This window comes from Argentina anserina, chromosome 6 (genome assembly GCF_933775445.1).
Source record: "Argentina anserina chromosome 6, drPotAnse1.1, whole genome shotgun sequence".
Lineage (NCBI taxonomy): Eukaryota > Viridiplantae > Streptophyta > Magnoliopsida > Rosales > Rosaceae > Argentina > Argentina anserina.
Genome location: NC_065877.1, coordinates 2,678,601 through 2,700,635, shown reverse-complemented (window position 1 = coordinate 2,700,635; position 22,035 = coordinate 2,678,601). Strand labels below are relative to the sequence as shown.

Genomic DNA, 22,035 nt, shown 5'->3' with positions numbered 1-22,035 from the left:
GGGTTTTGGTTTTTCTCTGTAGGGGCTGGCTTGCAGCGGCATGGCTTGGTGCGGTGGGTGCAATTTTTGGCGGTCGTGCTTACTTGCTGGTTGACGGTGGCATGCCTCAGACGGAGGCCTGTCAATCGGGAGCACGATGGAGGAGGGTGGAACTGAGCTGACCTAGCTTTTGGGCTCAATGACTCTTTTGAGTTGCGGACCCTTGGTTTATTATTGTGGGTTGTGTTGTTAGGCCTATTACTTTTAGTCTATTTTTATATTATTAGTTTTATTTTATTCCATATTGCTATGTATATGTCATGACATAGGCTTGTTTAGTATGATATGCGTTTATTATCAAAAAAATGTTCTATGCCGCATACAAGTTTTGAGTTTAAGCTCATAACTTATTGTCTGATGTCGTTATCAGCGGATTGGTATGTAATGATTATTCATGTCACAAAAATATATATATAACCTAATGGTTTCTCATCAAAAAAAAATTGAAACTCAATCTTAAGTGTGTTTTCTTCCCTTGTTCAATGAATCGGAGCGTTACACTGGAGTGACCGGACATAGTTGAACATATAGACCTTAATTAAACGGCGTTAGATTTGGCCCAAGAAAAGGGAGCGGCTGCGTGCCGTGGCCATCAGAGAGAATGGAGATCGCTAGGGCGGTGTTTGCGCGTTACAAAACCTTCTCATGTAGCCAGCTGGAGCCTAACGAGCTTTCCTATATAAAAATATCTCAAAATTTTTCTTTGATAAAATTATTTTCCTCCTAAATCTTCTACATTCATGTGTTGTCAATGATTTTAGACTCATGTTCGATCCTAATTAAAATGCATAAAAAGGGGTCATGCATGCTGCCAGTTCGAACATCTGAAATGAAAAGGTGTGAAATATAATACAAAGGTCCATGATCATTGTTAGGATCTAAATTTTATTCGTATGTCTAATAGGTCACCTCTACCCAATAATCACATTCATAAGAGATATCATAAGCAGTTTCAAGTTTCAGTCCTACTAGTTTAAAAGTCTAGAACGAAAAAAAGTGAAATATATAATACAAAGTAGAGAGATCTTACTGACAATTTGATGAGAGAGCACGCTTCAGCTAGGAACTACGGGGTCCCACCTGCACATTTTTTCCAGATAACAGGAATTCAGGATCAACAACATGAACATGACAAAGGATCTTAACCCCAGTAGCTGCAATAAGTTAGAAGTTAGAACCACAGTAACATGTTGAAGAGGAACTGAGATACTATGTCACGGAGAGGGAAGCACTGAAAGCAAAGCAAAGCAAATTAGTGTTCTTCGTAGTATGGTGGCGTTGACTGGATGTACATTTCGTCCTCCTCGCCATCCTCATCGTTATCATCTTCATCTGCATCTACCCAGTTGCTCGGATGACGTTGTGAAAAGCCATTACCAATGATCGTCGACCTATCTGCAAGTAACAGAATGCACAAACTTTAGTAACTTTTACTGGCGTCGATCAAACTGAGCAAGACAAACTTAAGTAGCCCTCTCACTCACCTTGAGGCTCTTCCATGTGATTCTTTTCAGGAGGGTTGCAGGTAGCATAACAAGTCAAGAGAATACAGCCAAACATGAAAAGCTCATGAGGTACCTTTACTCCAAAACTCTAAACAACATTTTGGGTGAACCGTGTGATGAGGTAGAATTTGTTTCACTGAAGAGACTGATAAAAGCCGGTTTGGTTTTTCTTAATAATAAAAACATTTAAGAGCAATTGAGCAAAGATGTAAAAAGACTGAGGGACAGATTGAGACCAAAACAAAAAGAACGGCAAACTTCCAGAAGTCATAATATAAGCAACTGAAGGACAATGAAACAAAAAGTCTCATCAAGGATACATGTTGAGACCAACAGGCTCATTTCCCCCAGCAGCCGCAGCCTTTGATATATGCATTGTGTTGAACCTCTGAATATCTCTCTCTGAGGACTGGCATTTAAATCTCTTTCACTTTGAGCCTGCCCTACTTCCCCACCACTTCCTTCACAAGCAAGAGATTTAAGACAGCGGAAGTGGAACTTCTTGGCACTATTAAAAAAAAAAGGTTACCTGTGAGATCAGACCACATTCTCGTGTGATCAGACGAATGCTCAGCATTTGTTTGGTACCTTTGATGCTACACTTCTGACCCCATGACATTCTGATCCGGAATGTGCACTTCAGCAGCTCCTTGCTGTGATGCTACATGGTTGCAAGTACCAGTGTAGCATCAAAATTTGATGCAGATGTATCATCAAGACCAAATCTTGGTGCCATCAGAATAGGCCTGCTTCCCCTTACATGATTAACCAACTCAACTGTAAGTTACCATTTGGTGTACAACTGTACATAATAGTAGTCTAAGACAGATGCATTCTGGAACCACTAATTACTGTAGGTTCCTCTATAGAGTCAAACAAACTAATTAACTGATCCCAAGATATGCAATAATGTCATATATGAGTCCAGCAAAAAAAGAAAAGAAAAAGAAAGATAAATGGAATACGAAAACAGCAGAGATGTATAGCATGGTTATCCCAAAGTAATAAGGGAGTCAATCAAATGACCATCCTGATTTATATATCAGTATCAAAAGGATGCACAGGGACTCTGGAGTTTGGATGCGGATGTTGTATACCATCCTGATTCATATATCAGTATCAAAAGGATGCACAGGGAATCTGGAGTTTGGATTTGGATGTTGTATAGTCCACTTAAATAGCAGGTTAGGTTTGAATATGTATAATTTCTGGCTAAAATTGAACATGGGCAGCTACAGACAGACATATTAGCTCGAAGCAAGAAACTCACGACTTACGAAAGGAAAAGTGCAAAGAGGATAGGCAATATAGAAAGAAACTAAAATTATCGTACTCTCCAGACTTCTCAAAGTACAAGTGGATTTCAACTTCACAGAGAGAAAGAAATGCCTGAAATAAATTAGAAGAAAGAAATAATAATTAATAATAAGACACATCTGACTCTTTTTTATAGCCGCACTCTTTTTCAAGAATTCTGACAGCAAAAGAAGTTTTTGTTTTCTTTTCAAATCATGGTGAGCATAAAGACTGGGGTAAAGTGATCTGGAGTAAAGCAATTCAACCTCGCAAAACTCTTGTTGTTTGGAAGGCTCTTCATGGGCATTTACTAACTGATGATGCTTTACAACGGCGAGGTTTTTCACTTCCATCTTGTTGTTCCTTTTGTGGAACTCATGCGGAATCAGGTACACATCTTCTTTTGCATTGTTCTGAAATTGTGGCTTTATGGAAATTGGTTTGCCTTCTAGTTTCTCATTCATTCTTGTCTTGGGATACTATTGATGAAGTATTTAATGGTGTTAGTGTTTCAGCGTTCCCAAAACCTAAACGTCAATTTTGGTTTCTAGTCTCCTGTAATCTAATTTGGTTTATTTAGATCACTAAGAATTTGGTGCGTTTCAAATGTAAGATTTTTAATGTGTTGGATGCCCAAAGTCATATTTTGGAATTGTTCAGAGAGTTTGCTCTGCATTCTTTTATTCCTTACAAAAAACATCACGATATGTCTATTTTCTCTTAACTAGTATCTCACAACTGTCTGTCAATGCTACCAGCTTCATCACGTCCTTTAATTAAGGGTTTCTTGGCTGAGAGTTTGTTATTTGCTAGAGGTTTTTATATATTCGATTTTGCATGTGTGTGTATACATGCCGGATTGAGCTTTTGTTTATCCTGTTTGTTGGAGTTTTATCAGACATAGGAGGTCATGTTTTTTATCCACCTCCTTTGTTAAATGAATAAATAAAAAAAAATAGTTAATAATAAAATGGAACAGGAGGGGGAAAATGGTCTAAAAACTTTTCACAGAGTACTCAGTAGCATCTATTAATAATAGCAACTGGATCATTACAACTAATAGACATAAAAAGTTCGAGATAATCTCTACTAAAAAAAAGGCTGATCTTAAGATGGTGCTTTTTTTTTTTTTCATACTGTCTTGTCCAACTAGAAAAACTGAATAACATTCTCAAGAACTACACTTTCACAAAATGTTTGAATGTCCCTAAGTAAGAGCGTGACAAACTTTGTAGCACTGAATAACTTGCTGATAGGTTTCACCATGTTGTCATGGTTTTTTTAATCAAACATGAGAACGATTTTGGGGTATGTGACTTTTTTTGTGTTTTAGATGAATCATTAACACTTAAATGGTTAACCACCAACCTTCAACTCCTTCATGGCAAAAGTCACATCCACAGGGTCTCCTGTGTGCGTATGCTGCACAAACTCTTCTGTAGGGTCTATCCACAATTGAGTATGCAGTAATGAGTCATTATCTGCAGTCAGAGAAATAAAACATTAGCATCCTCTGTGTGATAAAATTAAAAAATGAGAATATCAAACCTTGTACTACCTTTGGTTGGGTCTATGTAACTTCTAAGTTCAACTGCTTTTCCTCCAATTTCACTTGCTGCATCAGAAGGTGAGGAAGTAGGCTCTGTCGCGAAAATAGTAAACTCTTGAAGTGATGATTGAAAATGACCGAGCAGTCGGGTGAGATCTGAAGGCCTCACTACTAGGCTGCTCGGGAATTTTGTCCTATCAAGTGCTAAAAGTTGTACGTGGGTTCACCATTGCAAATAATCCAATAAGATTTCCTCATACCTACAAATTGTATATGAAGTTCAGCATCTGAGGATCAAACAATAGTTGAAGAAGATTATGTGATGAGGAAAGATGCACCATGTAGATCTCTATTATCAGAGGAAGGACCCCTATAGATAACAAAAACCAAAAGGGATTCCATATTCTATATTTAAGCGTTCCAGACAATTGGGGATAGCAATGACTTATACACTATAAGGATTAATCTGGCCCAAATTAGTTTGCTTATCCTGCTATTGCAGATTTTCATAAGCAGCTGAATGAACAACACACAGAATCTGCAAATGTAACCTACCACTATAGCATTCTAAAGTCCATTGCACTTTTGATGCATCAGCATCAGGCAAATTCACGCTCAAATGATCAATGCTTCCAATAGGAGTTCTCAAAACAGCACAAACAGCCTGCACAGACAAAGTCAGTAACAGCACCATGGTACAGAAGCCTCTCAGAGACGAAGAAGAAGGCGCGAGAATATGAATGTTATTAAGGCGAGTGTTAACGAAAAATGGGAGCTCGGTAAAATAATAATAATAAAACAATTAGAAATTACAGAAGTGGATCCCGGTTCTGGTCCTGATCCGAAGGCACCGGGCTTTGGCGGTAGGCCTGTAGTCCCTAGGCTTGTTCTACGTATAATGAAACGTAAATCACGATATTACCTTTCGAAAGTCAATCTTCGGCGACACGCCTTATTGTTGTTAAGAACTCAAATTTTATACTCGAAGAAAAAATCAAAATGGAACGTTTGCTTCTAATCGAGTATTTTGACGGGACTAGTTTAACAATGATATTTCTTACTAGTCTTACTAGTCTTTCATCAATAAACATGATAATGAGGATATATAAATGTGACCAACATTCTTTCTTACAAGAAAGAAGTAGCTTGGGACAATGTGATTCTTTGGTATCATGAAAATGTACCTTTGATACTTTGAACAATATATGAAGGTAAATGTTAGGAGTTACATAGAGTAAATAACTAGACCAGCCAAGGCCATAAATATTTCAACTTATCATTGTTACCCTACTTACCTATGGTCACTGTTTTGCATGATGCGTTTTGAAAACCTAACCCCGAACGCCATAAAAACCAGCAACCTAAGCCAGAGTACGTAAAGAACCAGCCACCTTACCCAGTGCTTTGCTGCCTTAAGTCTTAACTTGCATTTGACAAGATTAATACATGACCTTTACTCTTTTGATCAAGTTCAGTCATTTCGTTAAATCAATCTTTCACCTCTGTCCTCCCTCGTGAACCTTTCCTCAGATCTCCGCAGTCCTCAACGTACTAGACGATTGTCGTCTTAGTCTTGGCAAAAACTTTCACTATCTAGTTTTGTCCTGCTGTCTTGTTTTAGCTTCTGGTTTACTGTCACACCCGAAAGGAACAAGCAACAATCTAAACTCGTCGGATCAGTTAGTGCTCTCCAATTTGTAATCTGTGGTTCAAGTTTCAACCGTGTTTGCCGTGATGTAGACCCTGCGCTCTTGAAGTTCATGTTCTCGGTCTGGACAGGAATACGTACCCTATATATACCGACGTTGTTGAATTATTGCTAGAGTACTCTAGTTTTGGTAGAGTTTGTCATAGAGCATGTGACACTCAAGATTTTCTGAAGATTATGATAATCTATATAATCATAAGCAAGATTATTGATACAAATAATACTATACTTCGAAGCTGCTATTGCATTTAGTGGCAAACATAATGATTTTCAGTTAGTACAAGTAACTATGTGCTTTGGCTAGGAGTGAACCAGTATTTGAGGGTGTAATGTGGGTTCAACTTTTCATGATGTACGTTTTCTGGTGTTGTTGATAATTTGTACAGATTGAGTTTAGGAAAAGGAAAGAAACATGAAAAAGAATCTGATCAAATGTCATGGCACACCCTTTATAACTACTCTCTCTTTTTTATAACTGAGCTTGTGTGGCTCAAATCCATATCATGCAAATTTCATGGGACATAGTTCCCTATTTGAGAGACATAACCAAAAGCCAATTGGCTCCAAAGCTTAATAGCCAATGTAATGGCATCCCAGATCATTCAGGTGCTTGTATCATTGTGTTCCTGATGATCAACCTCATTTTCTGCACAATCATAGCACCATGCACCTCGAGTAATTTATCATTGTTATGCTTCTGATGCTCAAATCATGTTTAATTGTGCTTGTACTTGTGAAATCTTTGCAAAATATCAGAAATTAATTAAATCGAGTTTGAATATGTTATTTGATTCATTTTATGCTCAGATGTTTATTGAAACAGTATCTCTGGTTAGAACTCATCAAGATTTTGTTTAGCAGAAAGAAGAATAAGATAAAAGCTAGTGTTATGTCTAATCTCAAATGTTATAGGGTTTAGGATTTAGACAGGTAAGAGTAATTATCCTTCAGATTTTCTTACCTGTAAAGTTTGCAATGTCAAATGAAACCTGGTGGCCAAGAATCAGAATACCCAAACAAAGAGCTTTCCCCATAGATTAAAAGACAACATCAAAGCTAGGCAGTGTTTTTTGTTCATAATTATGAATTTATGATCTTCCAGATTTGACAAAGGGATGAGGAGTTGTGACATAGTATTGAGGTGGACTTTGGCCAAATGCCAGTAGCTGCTTCTTTGAAACAGAAAGTGGTATAGTACCACATGTGACTAAATCTGAAGTCAAATAGTAGAAACTGATCAATCAAACCATAACAGCTTTCTGGGTGCTGTGCATATTAGAGAAACTGATGAGCATGGAGCCATGGATTCTTTGGAGGGTTATATACCCAAGGAGATGGTCTCAAAAGAAAGAATAAAGAAAAGGCCTATCTACTTCTGTACAAATTTGCTTTTAGTTCCTTAGCAGTAGCCTTGATTAAAAGAAGTGAAAACAAGAAAACAGATTGTAAGCAAGAGGACAGTGGATCACAAACTCCAAAGGTTAATGGAAGTAAGAGATGTTCTTTTTTAAGTAAAAACCTCTTCTTGAAAATATCTATTTGTTTAAAGCTTCATTAGGCGTATAAGGAAAAAAGGAGCTCTTGTTATTTGGTGGATCTGAACTTTCACAAATAAGTAGCAATTGCAGCAATCATACACAGAAGAAAGTATTCTGCAGAGGAAGCAGAGAATAGAAATATTAACTATCAAATTCAAAGGGTCAAAGACTTCCATTGCTTTAGGAATCTAGAAAATGGGATTCTAAATCCAGAAAGAGACGAGTCATACTAAAAAACACTACCAAAAGCTACCCTTCAACCGCAAGATTATTCACCTTACCCCCTAAGATTAAACATCATGATTTTACCACATCCACAGATCTTGTTACCATCAAACAGAGCATCCCCATCCCATGCACTTGATCACTCAACCCAGCAGAACACACCACAATGTCCCATCTGCCCTTATTGCACCACCAAGAGTCCAAGACTTCACATGATACTACACGCATTAGGATTCTCATCGCTGAAATATGAGAATGCATCGGAGGAATCGGATGAATTGTAAGGATGCTGATGCTGATGGGACGGCAGCGCTGCTGGAAGGCTGTCCAAAAGTGGATCAACAAACTCATTTTCCAGTCCCCAATGCGCATAAGTATGAGTCTGAGGATCGGCGGGTGGTGCAGCATAGCGAGCAGTGTCGTTGCTGACGCTGGGGTGGGCTACACGGTAGTTCATTGCATGCACCGGAGTGAAACACTGCTGCTGCCTTGGGTGAGGATGCTCAAACGGTTGTTGTTGCTGCCTTGGGTGATCATGCACCTCACGTTGTTGTGGCTTGTCATGATATAGTGGCATAGGGAAAGGCTTCTGCACTTTAGGCACTGTAGTCTGCACATTGGCTACTTGAGGCTGTGGCTGCCGCAGAGGCCCAGTCTGAGCCGGTGGTGCGGTGCTTGGTGCCACGTCACCTATTTCAGTGATTTTACCCTCAGTTACATTCACATTCTGCTTCTTACTCTTATTCTCCTTTTTACCACCACCATCACCACTCCCGTCGCCATCAACAGCTCCACTTTTCTCATCCACAGCTTGCTTCTCACCACCTTCACTTTGTTTGCCACCATCAGGCTCCTCGACACTCTTGGTATAACTTGAGCTACCAGCTTCAAAGTTCTTACTGCCACCACCACCGGACTCCACAACCTTAACAACTTCACTTTTCACCGGCTGCTTTCCCTTTTTCTTATCTTCACCGTCACTGTGATTTTCTTTTCTTTCCTCAGATGCTTCATTAGGGTAGCTCTGTTTCTCTTTGCTTTTGGGGATACATTGGTTTTCTTCGGGATTGGCCTTGGTTTCAGGCCTTATCAACTCAACATGTTTAGATGTCTTCTTGGACAGAGCTTTGATCATGATTTCCGGCTCCACATCCCCAATGACGGTCACTCTTTGTTGTGCAAAGTCAACTTCAGTTATATACACCCCTGGAAATGCAGCACAGACCTTAATCATGAACAGTTATTGAAAACATTGCCATGTTAAAAAAGAGTGATAAAATAGTAAATGAGCAAAACATATAAGATCACCATAAACATAAATTACAAGGTGAGTAGCTGCAGACTTTTTCCACATTTCACAAATCACAATTCCCAGATATTAAAAGACATGAAACCTCTCTATCACACAGTGGAAACTGAACTCTCATTAGCTTAAAGTAGCAGTCTTGTAAGAACACTTAAACACCCACTTCAAAAAATTAAAATAGTAATGGTCATTTCGAGGTCTCAAGGTCCTACAGACAACACTAGAGTAAGGAATATTAGTATTTGGCTCTGTTTATGGTACATAGTTAAATCAAATAGCAGTTTACGTTTAATACTACTCTACCTTTGTTGGTTGGTTATTGGTTCTTTCTTTCTTCTTCTTCTTTTTTTTTTTTGAGAATGATTGGTTATTGGTTTGTATTCGTTAATTATTGAACTAGTTCCTTAGTCTTATGTAAAGGGTACAATTTTGTGAAATAACAAAGCTTGAAACTTTTTGAACCTAGGTTGCTTAATTTGGTCTCACTGGGCTATAGAGAAGAACTTTCCAATTAAAAGCCATTCAGAACAACACTAACGTATAAATCAAGTAAACATGGTGAAGAAGAAACAGGCACATTTTTGTTGGTGGAAGAAGAAAATTCAGTTCTTCATTGTATAACAGCATTATATTCCCACTAGTTATATTATCTCTAATTTTGTGTTTTCAATTATGATTGGCTTCTCTTTTCCTTAGAAACAAAAAGATCTCAAGATCTTGAGGTTTACCATCGATTTTCTTTAAAATTTTAGTGACCTTCTTCCCGCACGCAGGACAGTGAATAGAAAGCTTCAAAATCCAAGTCTGCATAGAGGAGATGTTAGAAACAAAGCAAAAACAAAGGAAGCAATAATTCCTTTTCTTATATTTGTTACCTTGTATCTGAGAGTTTCGGTGAAAACATCCTCAGCTACATCTTGAATCTCTCCTTTGGGTTCAGTTGTTGAAGCCATGGAGAACTTGACAGAAGATTTGAGAGAGCACGCACACACAAGTGTATGTGTTTTAGAGAACAGACAAGTTTTGGATTTGCTAAGAGAAACTAAAAGAGAAAAGAGGAGAGCAAATGAAGTGCAAGTGAGAATGAGAAGTTGATGAGAAGGAGGGGTTTTATGACTGAGACCTCTAGGGGAGTTTTAGCTTGAGGCCAAACGAATTGCACACTGGAGAATACACCAGGGTCCCTTTAATTTTGGTTCTGGGGTGGCGTGGGGTGGCGTGGCAATTTACCATTCAGTAGATATAATACCAATCCAGTAATATCAATGATATTTGGAAAACTTGGTTATTTTTCTAATGCATACTTTGGACACCTAGCAATTTAGGATTTGATGCTTTTGCTAGCTAAGATTACTAGCATTCCCAGTTTTATAATCAAAGCTTTCTTGAAAAATGAGAGGAACGAAGGAAGCCCCAATGCCCCAAAATCTTCTCCTTTTTCTATCAAGTATAGAATATGGGGAGAAATTAGTAATTAGAGGACTAATTTTTAACTAACTAGATTAAGGAAAATTAGTATTTGCTCTGTTTGTGGTACATAGTTAAATCAAAATGGCAGTTTGAGTTTTATACTACTCTACCTTTCTTGGTTGGTTATTGAACTAGTTGCTTGGTCTAATGTAAAGGGGACAATTTCATGAAATAACAAAGCTTGAACTTTTTGAACCTAGGTTGCTTAATTTGGTCTCAATGAGCAACAGAGAAGAACTTTCCAATTAGGAGGCATTCAGAATAAAGATTGGCCTTTATTAACTGTTAAGATTAGTGGTTCTGTTTTTTCTTAAGCCAATCTTTTAGGCTATAATCATTTTGCAAAAGTTTATCAGAAAGTAATATTAGCATCTTTGAATGAATACTTATAATACAGATAAAGCTTCATAATTCAGTAACCACCAGCTTCATTATATTCTAGTTTGCAACTATACAGCTTGGAAGATTTGATGAACAGAATAATTTGAAGGAATTATGAATGATATCAATAATGCTTATAGATTACATGTATGTATACCCTAATATATCCTAAAAGAGATCTATGGCTAGGGTGTAACTAAAAGTTCTCTTTGTGGAAATCAAACTTGGTCTCAGTTTTTCTTGAAAAATCCTGAGCTAGCCTCTTTAATTCCCCAACTAATCCATGCGCACCGCAATAGAACACCCCTGCATCAATAGTACATGAATAAACATCCAAGTATATCACTCGACTTACAAATGGAGGAAGTATATAATTCAGGGTTAAATATCTCAAACATAAGAGCTTAGAGTATGTAGTAGTTCTTACCAACTCTTTGATCAGGGTGTCTCACAGCCACATACTTAAAAACATTACGCCAATTTGGTCTAGCAAAATGCGTCTTCACCCTAGTTCCTGAAACAACATCTACACCATTTTTGGCGTGATTTATTGATTGAAGCATAGTAATAAAAGCAGATCTAACATCTCCTTCTTCATAAACACTTGTGCAGTAGTTGTGAAGCTCAATGACGCCATCTAGGTCATTCTCCGCCACTTCATTCATTACACCCCTAAACCACTCAAAAGAGCCTTGCTCTCTAGTGATCCAATAAAAATAAGCTCGTCTCGTTACAAAAGAACTAGACTTTCTTTTAACACCATTTTCTGCCAAAATTTGAGCTTCTAATTCTTTTTGTCGCTTAATGTTGTTAAGAACATCTTTAAGTATGCTTATTAGTGGAGTTGCTCCAATTCCAAGTCCTACAAGTAGGATAACCTCATAGTTTTTGTAGTCTTGTGCTGGTGCACCATATGGACCATCAATAAGGAGTCTCGGCATCCTGTTCATATACGCTTAGATTAGTTTTAGGAACAACGATGAGGTTTTTGTTTTCAAACAATTAACAATTTGATTGTTAGCTATATGGGTGAGATTTCGCGGCAACTGCACTTAACATACATTTGGGTATGTACTTAAGTTTAAGTGCTAAAAAAGAATTTCACCTCGTTTGGATATTATTGGCCGGTTCAGCATCAGCTCTTAGAAGACCACTATGTTCTATAGAAGGAGGTTGACAGACCTACATTGTTAATATAGGCCAAAACTAACTGAGATTCATATAGTATAAAAAAAATTTGAGATTCATATACTCAAGGTGTTGATCAACATGATAGTTTATGCAAATATGGCAAATCAACGAATTTAATTACCACTATGTTCTATAGAAGGAGGTTGACAGACCTACATTGTTAATATAGGCCAAAACTAACTGAGATTCATATAGTATAAAAAAAATTTGAGATTCATATACTCAAGGTGTTGATCAACATGATAGTTTATGCAAATATGGCAAATCAACGAATTTAATTACCTGAGAGAATATGTATTTGAGCTGAGATGTCCAATCACCCAAGGTGCGAATATGAACGCTTAGATAGTCATCTCCTGGAGCTGAAGTAATCGAGAATGGATGCCTAAGACATGTTAATCATCATAAATTAAATGGAAATTTAGGTAGAATTGCTTTTTAAGCCCTAAAAAAGATTGACAATCCAAACATTTTTTTTCCAGTTGTGAGTAGTCTAAAATATTAATGATGAACAAAGTACCATTGAAATGGTGAAATAACAGAACAATTTATGTAAATGTACTGCCCACTAGTGTATTTTAGTCCTTGCGGTTTAGACATATGCAATGCCAAAACATTTCCTGGGTAAACAGCGACCTGCAAAAAAGTTAAAATTCAAGAAATAAAAGTACAACTATTATTTAGCATTTCAATAAGGAATAAGTGCATTATCTATCACGGGAAAGAATTTAAACAACTTTCGAAAGAGTAAAATCTACCTTTAAAATCTTAACAGTTTTGTAGCCTGATCTGAAAGCGCGAAGTAAGCGCTCAGATGCATACATTATGATCGGAAAAGCCAAATACATCCATGTCTTGAATGACAATTCATGAAAACAATCATGTTATGAAGTGATGAGGCAGAAAGTAACAAAGGGAATTGCCATATATAAACTATGCTTCTCTGGAATAGTACAATAATTTAAAGGGTGCACTTACTGTTTTCGTGTCCCAGTTCTTGGAGAGGTAGAGAAAGTATCCATGGACAATAAAGAGGATGTACACTATGACAAATAGATGGTGTGAGTACCAAAACGCATTGAATCCTGTGAGTTTCTTCAGGGTTTTAGGGAGGTTTCTTAGGCGATTGCGACGGAACCATGGTTGCGCCAATGTGTATGCAACTAGCATTAGTACCACCATAATCACCCCAGTCCAGCCCTCAGTTCCCTTCACAAACCACCAGTAGTCATCCGGTCTTTTTTTGCCGAAAAATGGCTTCATCTTGTCATATTGATCGTTAGTCGAGTGCAGTAGCTTGGGAAAGTCGCATGTAAGATGAGAACCTGCATGTAGACCGACCCCTATTGCAATCCCAAAGGCGATCACCTATTGCAAAATGTGATTACAAATACGTTAGCTTGATATCTCAAATGCAATTTTCGTTTTCGGGGTCTTCCGTTTGTTAATTTGTTGCATAAAAATGATGAAATGAGGAGATCCTTCACTGTCAAATTTCAATGGTAGATTCGACAATACATGGGAAAGAGAAGAGCATGATGAAACAATAGCCAACACTAGTTTAGAACCTTACCTTGTGAAAATTGATGTTGTCATCAAAGGGAACTACACCCCCGAACTTGGTCTTGCTTCTTAGCCAAGTGATTGTATTTCTGCATACTGGTAGAAGAATCAGGGCCATGTTGAACTTCAGGGTCTCAGCTCCACCTTTGGCAATGCACACACAGTAGCCCATTATATGGTAGACCTCCCTATTTCTATACTGAATGAATTTCCAAGCAAAGAGTCCCATGCATATCAAAAGCCATAGCACAATGACCCAAATCCGCCTCCAATTATCCTCAACGAAGTAGGACAGCCGCCGGCACCACCGCCTTATAGGGTTGTGCTCTTGGGTTGGAACCAGTTTTTCACTTAGCAACCGGCTCTGAATGTGGGTGTCTGTTTCTAGGTTGGAAGACTGGGTTGGGCCTGAAAGAAGTAGCATTTCCAAGTTGTACAACTGCAGCCCAGGCCCAACTTCTTGTAAGAAAATGATATGAAGAACATAATTTGAAAAGAAAAAAAATGCAAGACTCACGTACATCAATATATCCAAGATTGTCATGATCAAACTCTTCCATGATTAGTGCTGCATATTCCTCAGCTTGTTCAAGAATTTTTGACAGATTATTAGCAGAGGCACTTAATGTAATAATCTGCACAACAATGTAAATACATAATTAAGTGGTGTAATTAAACTCCTAAGAAAAATACCAAAAAAAAAAAGAAAAAGAAAAAAAAGAGCTAATGTCCGTCTTCTCTTTTCAAAGAATTAACCCACCTCTTTCACCTCTTCTTCTGATATTCTACCATCTGCATTTTTATCCACCCTGTCACATGTTCAACCTCAATTGTATGTCTCATTCATGCTAGAAACAAATGACAAGAACCAAAAGAAAAAACTAAATCATATCTAGAATTCCAGTCAAGATTCAACTGTAGAGACTAGAGATTAAAAATATATATCGTGGGTCGTCTATGTTGAATATAGATTCATCCATGACCAACTATAAGATTAAGATAAATACACATCGATCACTCACTCTAGCTGTTACTATCAAAAACTTCCATATACATCAGGCTTACCGAGCTACACATATGTCGTCTATTCAATTATAACATTTAATGGAACAGGTTGATTACAAAAGCATATTATATATGCCAGATGGGCTGCACATGAAGAAGCTAGCAGGCAATCCAATAATGTATTACCATAGTGATGTAGACGAAAGCAAAATCCAAATCTTATTATATGTTCAGAATAAACTAACAAGGAACGAATGATCTCACATGTCGAAGAACGTCTGAAGCCTGGCATCGAAGCTGTGATCTGAAATTTGTTCCCAAAATTTTCTCAACTCTTCCTTGGTCACACAACATGATGTTATTCCTTTCCGACGAGCCAATGCATCAAACACCTCGCACGCGAACTCACTCGACTCCTTCATCCCTAATCGTACGCGTAAACCCCACAAATTAAACAAAATCAATAATCCATTTCTCCTAAGTATATAGAGTAAAATATATTTGATTCACAATCATCACGCACCTATGCATTGAGCAAAGACCGATTTAGAAAGAGTACCATCTACGGCTAATTGATCGAACCTCATTTCAATCTCCTGCCAACCTTCACTGCACAAATTTTTGGTCATGAACTTGAGTCCCTTAAGGGCACCAGCAACACCCGGCTTGGTTGGCCTGTCGACCGTCTTGAAGCTCAAGGAAGATTTCATGCGCCTCAGTTCATGTGAGACTTTCTTGAGCTTAAAACAGAGTTGAGAAGCAAGAGATGGTCGGCTAGAGAGCCTTGCCGATCCACGCTGATCAGCTCCTCTAATGTTCCGAAGAACAAAGGTGTCGTCGTCGCAAACATCCAGTGTCACTTCCACATAGTCCTGATCGTCTCGCATGAACCTTGCGCTTCTGCTGCTGTCACTCCTCATCATCTTGCTGCCGGTCACATGTGGGCCGCTGTGCCCGGCCCGTTTGCTCTCTTTCTCCGGCGTCGGGTTTTCTTGAATCTCCATTGCTAGCTATTTGAATTAACTAGCCAGTATACTCAGAGCATGAATAGAGATTGTTTGGACTGAGAATTTGTGAGGGGGGCATGAGAGTTTACAGTGAGTGGGTGCGTGGATGAATCAGTGGAATAGAAACAATGTTTTAAAAAATGAAGACGTACCCAAATTGTTTTCTTAAGAGCCTTGAGTCTTAAAATTTGAGGCGCATAAGGCTTACGCCTTATAAACCTTATGTTATAAAAATATTAGTAATTAAATGTGTAAATATATAATTATACGCATACAAAAATAACAAATATATATAAGAGCTTACCAATTTATTGTATTTAGATATAATGAAATTCATAATACAAATGTTTTAGATAGTTTCATTAAATTAAACACATTATATAAATAAATATAAAAATATACCTAAAATGATTATTTTTAAGGCGTAGTAAAATGCGTAAAATGCATGCAAAACGTAATATAAGGCGTAAAAAGCGTAAGTCTCGGTGCCCAGACCGAATAACAGAAACATTATGTAAGTAGTCTTAAGTTTTTAAAGCCTCATACGAACCTTGAGACCAGTTTTTTTAAAACATTGAATATGAGAAGTAAAATTAAGAGAGAAACCAGAGGACACATGCTCGCTGTTCATGATTGAAGAAGACTGTATACTTATACGATATTGGAGTACGTGGTTAGGATCTAATCAAAGCGCAACTTTCTATCCTACAAAACAACGGCACCAAATGGAAAGATGTCAAAGCCAGAATGTGAGAAGGATAGCTTAGACTTTGAACCTATGTTGCACGGATACGCCATTGTAGTGGCGTATTGCGTGTCCGACACGGACACACCCCAATACGCGCCAGACACGCGAACTACAATTAGACATGGCTCGAACACGTTTCAATACGAAAAGGACACGCAATTAAAGAGGACACGGGAGGATATTTTTGTCCTCAAATTTTTTTTCGACCTAAGTCCTGCCTCCTTGCCTCATTGGAGTCATTGCTCTCAGTCCCTCTCAATCCCTCTTAGGCTCTCACACAGACAACGCAACCCCAACCGCGACCACTTCGCCCCACCACTGTCGTCGCCGCCGAGGCTCTTCCTTCTATCGCCACCAACGCAGTGACGTTCTCCTTAGTGAGGTAAGTCCAAAGTCCAAACTCTCTCCTCAACGCAATTACAAAGCAGTATAATTAAGGGAGAGTCGAAGGAGCAATTGCTGTTTATAGAATCCATCAAGGAGCCTCCCGCAATTTGGGATTTTAAAGGTAAATTTGGATTTGGAATAGACAACAGTTGCAGTGGGTAGTTTCTGGTTTTGTCATGATAAAGTTAAAGTAATCTTACGTTGTAAAAGTTCAGTTCTATATTGATATGCGGACTGTGAAGGTTGGTTTTTCCCTGTAATTGAAAATTGGTGTTCATATACTACAAATTGGACTCAGTTCCTTCCTAAGCCACAAATTTGATTTCTTTGAGTATTGCTTTAAGGTTCATAATAATTTGGCTAAGGGAAAAGTGAATTTCATAATATTGCTATCATATTATTGTTTTAAGCCCCTGGTTATAGGCCTTGTCTATTCATGATGAATTGATGAGTGATTACACTGAAGTGTGTATTAATTAATGGTGTCAAAAATCAAATGGTTTATTCGGAGAAGTGGCATTGTAAGGGTGGCGAGATTGGTTGATTAATCTCTCAGTGCCACTAACATGTTAAGGTTATTATATGTATCTATTGTTTGACAAATGAAGTATGAACGAGGAATGGATCAACATAGTTACTGCTATGGGACTGTGTGTGATCAGAAAGGGAGTTATGAGGTTTATTTGTATATGTGGAGAGTTGGTATCATAACTAAAATTGGTGCTTGATTTCATGCACAAGCTTGTTGTTTATTATGTGAGTGGGTAGAGTTAATAAGATAAAAATTAAATAAAGGGATGCAAGCTTTGTACATAGAAGATAAAGAATTGATATTTTCATGATATAAATGAAGTGGTGGGTGCCCATAATAGATTTATGGGAGCAATTGAAGTAGATTCGATAAATGTAATTAGAGCAAAATAATTTGGTAAATTGCTATTGAGACCATGATCAAGGAAGAATTTGGGTTAGTCCTTGCATACCTTGGTTGCATATCTACCTTTAGGGTGAGATGGTAGAAATGAGTAAGGGTATCCATAGTAATTCTTTAATCACAATGTGACGGAAATTGAAAGATAGTAACTGATATTCTCATTTATGGAGTGATACTTATTTGATGATGATGATGCTATAGGAATGAAGAACATTGTAGAGGATGACATTATAGTTGAATGAAGTTATTAACTATTTGTATTTGAATTTTGTTATGTATTTTATTTAAAGTTTGAAACTTTGTTGGACTTGTATTTGGCATTTGTGTTGATCTTATTCTAATTTAAGAAATTATGTTTGTGGCTACTTTTTTTTATTAGGTATATATATTTAAAATAATATTTAATTAACGTGTCCAAAATGTATTCGTGTTCAATAAAAAATTCATTTAGTGTATATGCGTATTGAATCATGTCTAATACGGACACTCGTGTCAGTATCCGTGCAACTTAGTTACTTTAAACCCTAAACTTGACCAAAATAAATGATAGTACGTAAGCTGAGGATTCTGATATTAGTTTCTTAAAGGCTGGTCAACATCAATGCTGTTGATATTGTTTTGCCGTATGCGACATATTGTTAACGCGTTTAATCACGATTAGAGGTGAAAATTAAGGGCAGCTTCGGTGCAAGTATGTAGACATGGTCTGAGTTGTGACACCAAAGGCGGAAGCAGGCGGGGGCCACTGCCCCACTCAACTTGTTTTCTTTTTTTTTGATACATAGTTAACCCAAAAGTCTAATTATGTTCCATAAGAATTACTATTCTACCTTTGTGTGTGTCTTAGCCTAATAGGTTTCCCCATTAAGAGATAGATTAGCATCTCCGTAGTAGATTAGGACTCCGAATCCTACGGGATTGTAGTTTTGTAAATGCCTATATATAGGCCCTCATATCATTCAATAATACACAATTATTTCATCATACAACACGTTATCAGCACGTTGCCCTAAAACCCTGAACTTTTAGAACCCTCGAAATTTTTTTTTCTCTCTTCCTCCGCCGTCGATTCCGGCCTCCGGCATCTCCTCGCCGGCACGCCTCCTACTCGCCGCACCTGCAGCCGCTGCATCGCTGCCCCTGCAACCCCCCCCCCCCCCCCGCAGCCCCGCACGCAGCCCTCCACGCAGCCCCTGCAGCCGCCGCACGCTGCCCCCGCAGCCCTGCACGCGGCCCAGCCCCTGCACGCTGCCCCCGCAGCCCCGCACGCAACCCTCCCCGCAGCCCCTGCACGCTACCCCCGCAGCCCCTGCACGATACCCCCGCAGCCCCTGCACGCTACCCCCGCTTCCCCTGCCCGCAGCCCTGCACGCGGCCCAGCCCCGCAGCCCCTGCACGCAGCACCGCAGGGTCTTCTCCGCATTCGCTCCGCAAAAACATCTTTTTTGCCCCGCAATTCCCCGCATCAAAGCATTCAAAATTGCTCCTCCCGCATATTCACGCAAGAGACGCGAAATTCACAAGCAAGGACTTCGCTCAAGAGAAGCTACTTCCGTATACTACAAACCTTCAAAGATGTCCCGCGGTGAAATCGAATATCTAGCTGATTGCGGAACCACCCACACTGTCCTACGGCACAGGCAGTTGTTCACGGATCTAGTGTTTTCGACTTCTTCGATGACTACAATGATTGGCTCGAAATCCATCATTCAAGGAAGAGGCATAGCTTCTTTCATGTTGCCTAATGGTACGACTCTTAACGTCGTAGACGCTCTTTATGCGCCGAAGTCTCCCCGCACCTTGCTAAGTTTTAAGGACATATGTGCCAATGGTTTTCACCTCGATACTTATGTTGAGAATGAAGAGGAATATCTTTGTGTTACCTCTGAGAAAGCAGGCCATCGCCGCATCTTAGAGAAGATGAAGAGTCTTGGGAATGGTTTGTATCTTACTTCCATTTGGATTTTTCAATCGTATGCGGTTGAACGCAACTTTTGTGATTCGGACTCTTATATGCTTTGGCATGCCCGTCTCGGGCACCCTGGACGTGATATGATGATTAGATTTCTTAAGAATTCACATGGTCATCCATTTTTCAAGTCCCGGAAGCGATTGGAGGATCACCTCACCTGTGCTCCGCACGGTGAGGCCATGCCTACCCATGCACCGCATGGTGTGGCCGAGCATGCCTTACTCGGTAGCTCCACGGCTTTCATGCCGTCAATGGCGGCATCTCCTCCTTCACAGGAGATTGTGATGCCTCCCGTGCTTTCAAATGCCTCCATGGAAATCTCTGATGATTACTGCATGTCTATTGGGATCGAAGTTGAACATCCCGTTCCTCATGTTCATTCACAGAACGGTCTAGCAAAGGCTACCATCAAGCGTATTCAGCTTGTTGCTCGGGCAATGGTTATGGGTACTAACCTGCCGGTCTCTGCGTGGGGATATGCAGTGTTGCATGCAGCGACATTTATTCGTTTCCGACCCGCGGCTAACCAAGCGTTTAGTGCGTACCAGATGGTAACTGGTTACGAACCCAATATTTCACACTTACGCATCTTTGGTTGCGCTGTTTATGTGCCTATTACGCCTCTGCTGCGTACTAAGATGGGTCCTCAGAGACGATTAGGTATCTATGTTGGCTATAATTCTTCAACGATTGTCCGCTACTTAGAACCAACCACCGGAGATCTCTTTACTGCAAGATTTGCAGATTGTCACTTTGATGAGACATGCTTCCCGTCGTTAGGGGGAGATGGGAATGTTATCATTCCAAATGAACGTCAGGAATTGACATGGTGTGTCCCCACTATGTCTCATTATGATCCCCGCACTGCTCAAAGCGAGTTAGAAGTGCAACGCATTATCGACCTCTAGAAAGTCGCGGTTTCGATGCCCGACGGCTTTGTAGATATTGCTAAAGTGACGAGATCAAACATACCCGCTGCGAACGTACCGGCACGGTTGGATGTCCTGAAATACGGGCGTGGAAGACAAGCTCCTGGACCTAGCAACGTTGGCACCGCCCCTGACAGTGGGACGGAGGCCGGCGGCGGCACCACCGTACGTCGTGGTGTTGCTGGCGCCCCTTGTGGCGACGATGCCGAGATGACCCGACCTGGAGCAGCTTCGGCCTCGGCTCCTCAAAGAAAAAGGGGGAGACCGATAAACTCTACGGATTCAAAACCTAGAAAGAAGCGAACGACTAAGGCACAACGCGTCATCAACGATGAATCACCATCGTATGAAGTTGTCTCTGATTACAGCTATGTCCATGAATCAACTCAAGTGTTACCGTGGGACGCTACGAAACCTTGTTTGATGCCAGAGAACAACGAAATCTCAGTGAACTACACAAGTGAGCAATCGGTCCGAAACCGAGCCACTACATGCATTGATGACGTTTTCGCTTATTCCGTCGCACATGAGATCATATCTGAAGACGACGTTGAACCTCGCTCTATAGCTGAATGCGAACGCAGAGTAGATTGGCCGAAGTGGAAGGAAGCAATCCAGGTAGAACTTGACTCATTAGCTGTAACGACCCCAAAATTTCGAGCTTAAAAACTCAAAATTTTAAAGTCGTTAAACACCAAACAATCTCGATGAAATCGAAATCATTTAAAATGCCACAGCGGATCATCTCTGAGTTCAAAATACAACTCAGTTAAACCGATTATTACAACCCAAATTATAATTCAATATTATAACAAATGGAATTGCGTAATCCTCACAACAAACTCACAAGATAGTCACACAAAATCCTCACACAAGCTGGAGATAAATAACTTCAAGTCCTCTGAGCGGTCCGTCAATTCCCGCTAATCCACACCTGCGGAGTTATCCACTACACCATCGAATTGGTGCACCGGGATTGTAAACACAAACCCGGTAAGCTTTACAACTCGTATGAGTAAATGAAAATATAACTCGCATATTAATATATATATACGAAAATCCACAAATCAAACAAATATAAATGCACTCATGAGTTAATGGACGGCCCATCTGGTTGTCCCAAAGAAATATGAAAAGAAGCGCTCATGAGAAATTAAGTAACCCTTCTGGTTACCCAAATGCATTTATAATACGGGTACCAAGAACGCTGGTACACATCTGTTACCCCTCTCGTAATACACCGCTGATATTGGATAGCCACCCGCTACCCAACATCCAAACA

At 39.4% G+C, this 22,035-nt stretch overlaps 3 protein-coding genes across 3 annotated transcripts; all 3 read right to left on the bottom strand.

The window, feature by feature from the left end:
• Positions 1 to 1,287: 1,287 nt before the first annotated feature.
• LOC126800812 (uncharacterized) lies at positions 1,288 to 5,083 on the bottom strand. Its single transcript, XM_050528226.1, is given in 11 exon segments — positions 1,288 to 1,434; positions 1,524 to 1,561; positions 1,862 to 1,944; positions 1,947 to 2,022; positions 2,073 to 2,208; positions 2,211 to 2,290; positions 2,878 to 2,933; positions 4,209 to 4,321; positions 4,399 to 4,608; positions 4,611 to 4,649; positions 4,945 to 5,083. Coding segments are annotated over 11 exon segments (1,113 nt in total). The 3' UTR covers positions 1,288 to 1,291.
• Positions 5,084 to 7,927: 2,844 nt separating this feature from the next.
• LOC126800811 (heavy metal-associated isoprenylated plant protein 36-like) lies at positions 7,928 to 10,177 on the bottom strand. The gene is made up of 3 exons (XM_050528224.1): positions 10,042 to 10,177; positions 9,895 to 9,970; positions 7,928 to 9,066 (listed from the first exon to the last, which is right to left on the bottom strand). The coding sequence occupies exons 1-3, from the start codon at positions 10,117 to 10,119 to the stop codon at positions 8,069 to 8,071; spliced, it is 1,152 nt and encodes a 383-aa protein (XP_050384181.1). The 5' UTR covers positions 10,120 to 10,177; the 3' UTR covers positions 7,928 to 8,068.
• Positions 10,178 to 11,046: 869 nt separating this feature from the next.
• Positions 11,047 to 15,848, bottom strand: LOC126800732 (respiratory burst oxidase homolog protein B). Its single transcript, XM_050528140.1, has 12 exons — positions 15,300 to 15,848; positions 15,041 to 15,200; positions 14,532 to 14,580; positions 14,293 to 14,406; positions 13,782 to 14,210; positions 13,187 to 13,576; positions 12,967 to 13,062; positions 12,729 to 12,844; positions 12,491 to 12,593; positions 12,123 to 12,199; positions 11,445 to 11,959; positions 11,047 to 11,323 (listed from the first exon to the last, which is right to left on the bottom strand). Exons 1-12 carry the CDS (start codon positions 15,778 to 15,780, stop codon positions 11,214 to 11,216), a joined length of 2,640 nt encoding a protein of 879 aa, XP_050384097.1. The 5' UTR covers positions 15,781 to 15,848; the 3' UTR covers positions 11,047 to 11,213.
• Between the last annotated feature and the right edge of the window lie 6,187 nt (positions 15,849 to 22,035).

Bases quoted from the DNA above. Each gene is read 5' to 3' on its own strand.
- LOC126800811 (XM_050528224.1), bottom strand. From the start codon at position 10,119: ATGGCTTCAACAACTGAACCCAAAGGAGAGATTCAAGATGTAGCTGAG. The intron at 9,971-10,041 runs GTAACAAATATA...TCCTCTATGCAG, and splicing joins CCGAAACTCTCAGATACAAG to ACTTGGATTTTGAAGCTTTC. The intron at 9,067-9,894 runs GTAAACCTCAAG...CTGCATTTCCAG, and splicing joins AATTTTAAAGAAAATCGATG to GGGTGTATATAACTGAAGTT.
- LOC126800732 (XM_050528140.1), bottom strand. From the start codon at position 15,780: ATGGAGATTCAAGAAAACCCGACGCCGGAGAAAGAGAGCAAACGGGCC. The intron at 14,211-14,292 runs GTACGTGAGTCT...CCTGGGCTGCAG, and splicing joins ACAATCTTGGATATATTGAT to TTGTACAACTTGGAAATGCT. The intron at 13,063-13,186 runs GTAAGTGCACCC...TTGTCATTCAAG, and splicing joins AGAACTGGGACACGAAAACA to ACATGGATGTATTTGGCTTT.